The sequence below is a fragment of the Lipotes vexillifer genome, unplaced genomic scaffold, assembly GCF_000442215.2.
Source record: "Lipotes vexillifer unplaced genomic scaffold, Lipotes_vexillifer_v1.1 scaffold414, whole genome shotgun sequence".
In the NCBI taxonomy this organism is placed as follows: domain Eukaryota; kingdom Metazoa; phylum Chordata; class Mammalia; order Artiodactyla; family Lipotidae; genus Lipotes; species Lipotes vexillifer.
This window is the reverse complement of record NW_006782864.1, coordinates 54,438-54,821: the sequence shown is the minus strand read 5'-3', so window position 1 is coordinate 54,821 and position 384 is coordinate 54,438. Positions and strand designations below refer to the sequence as shown.

The following is a 384-nucleotide window of genomic DNA, read 5'->3' as shown; positions in this document are numbered from 1 at the left end:
ACTTCTAGTTTTGAGGTGCCCCTTAATTCCTAAAAGGTTCCAATTTCTTCTTCGTTTATTCCATACATCACTAGGGTTGTAGCCTTCATGTTGGGAGCTGCAGAAATGGGGGTTCTTCTCCCTTCACTGCTGGGGTGCATACAATGCAGAGGTGATTCCCTCTTAGCATTAATTAAACTCCAGCATTTGTGCAAAAGAGAGGTCGCCATGAGACCCCCAAGGGTCCTTTCACTTGACTGGGATCGGCTCGCTGCCGGGCGATGTGGCTTCATACACAAGTGTCCATCTCCGCGGTGTCTGTCCAGAGGACGGCCCAGCTGGTGGCTGCAGGATGACACGATGAGGCTGTCACTCAAACAGGCCCTGGTAGTCGGGCGGCTGTTC

General features: G+C 52.1%; 1 protein-coding gene across 1 annotated transcript in view; it reads right to left on the bottom strand.

The window, feature by feature from the left end:
* Positions 1–348: 348 nt before the first annotated feature.
* The window catches only part of SH2D4A (SH2 domain containing 4A), a gene marked incomplete at its 5' end in the record, with an annotated part of 50,788 nt that continues 50,752 nt past the window's right edge, over positions 349–384 (bottom strand). The window contains one exon of the mRNA XM_007455486.1: positions 349–384. This exon is cut by the window's right edge and continues 3 nt beyond it. Within this exon, the coding sequence (XP_007455548.1) occupies positions 349–384 (36 nt within the window).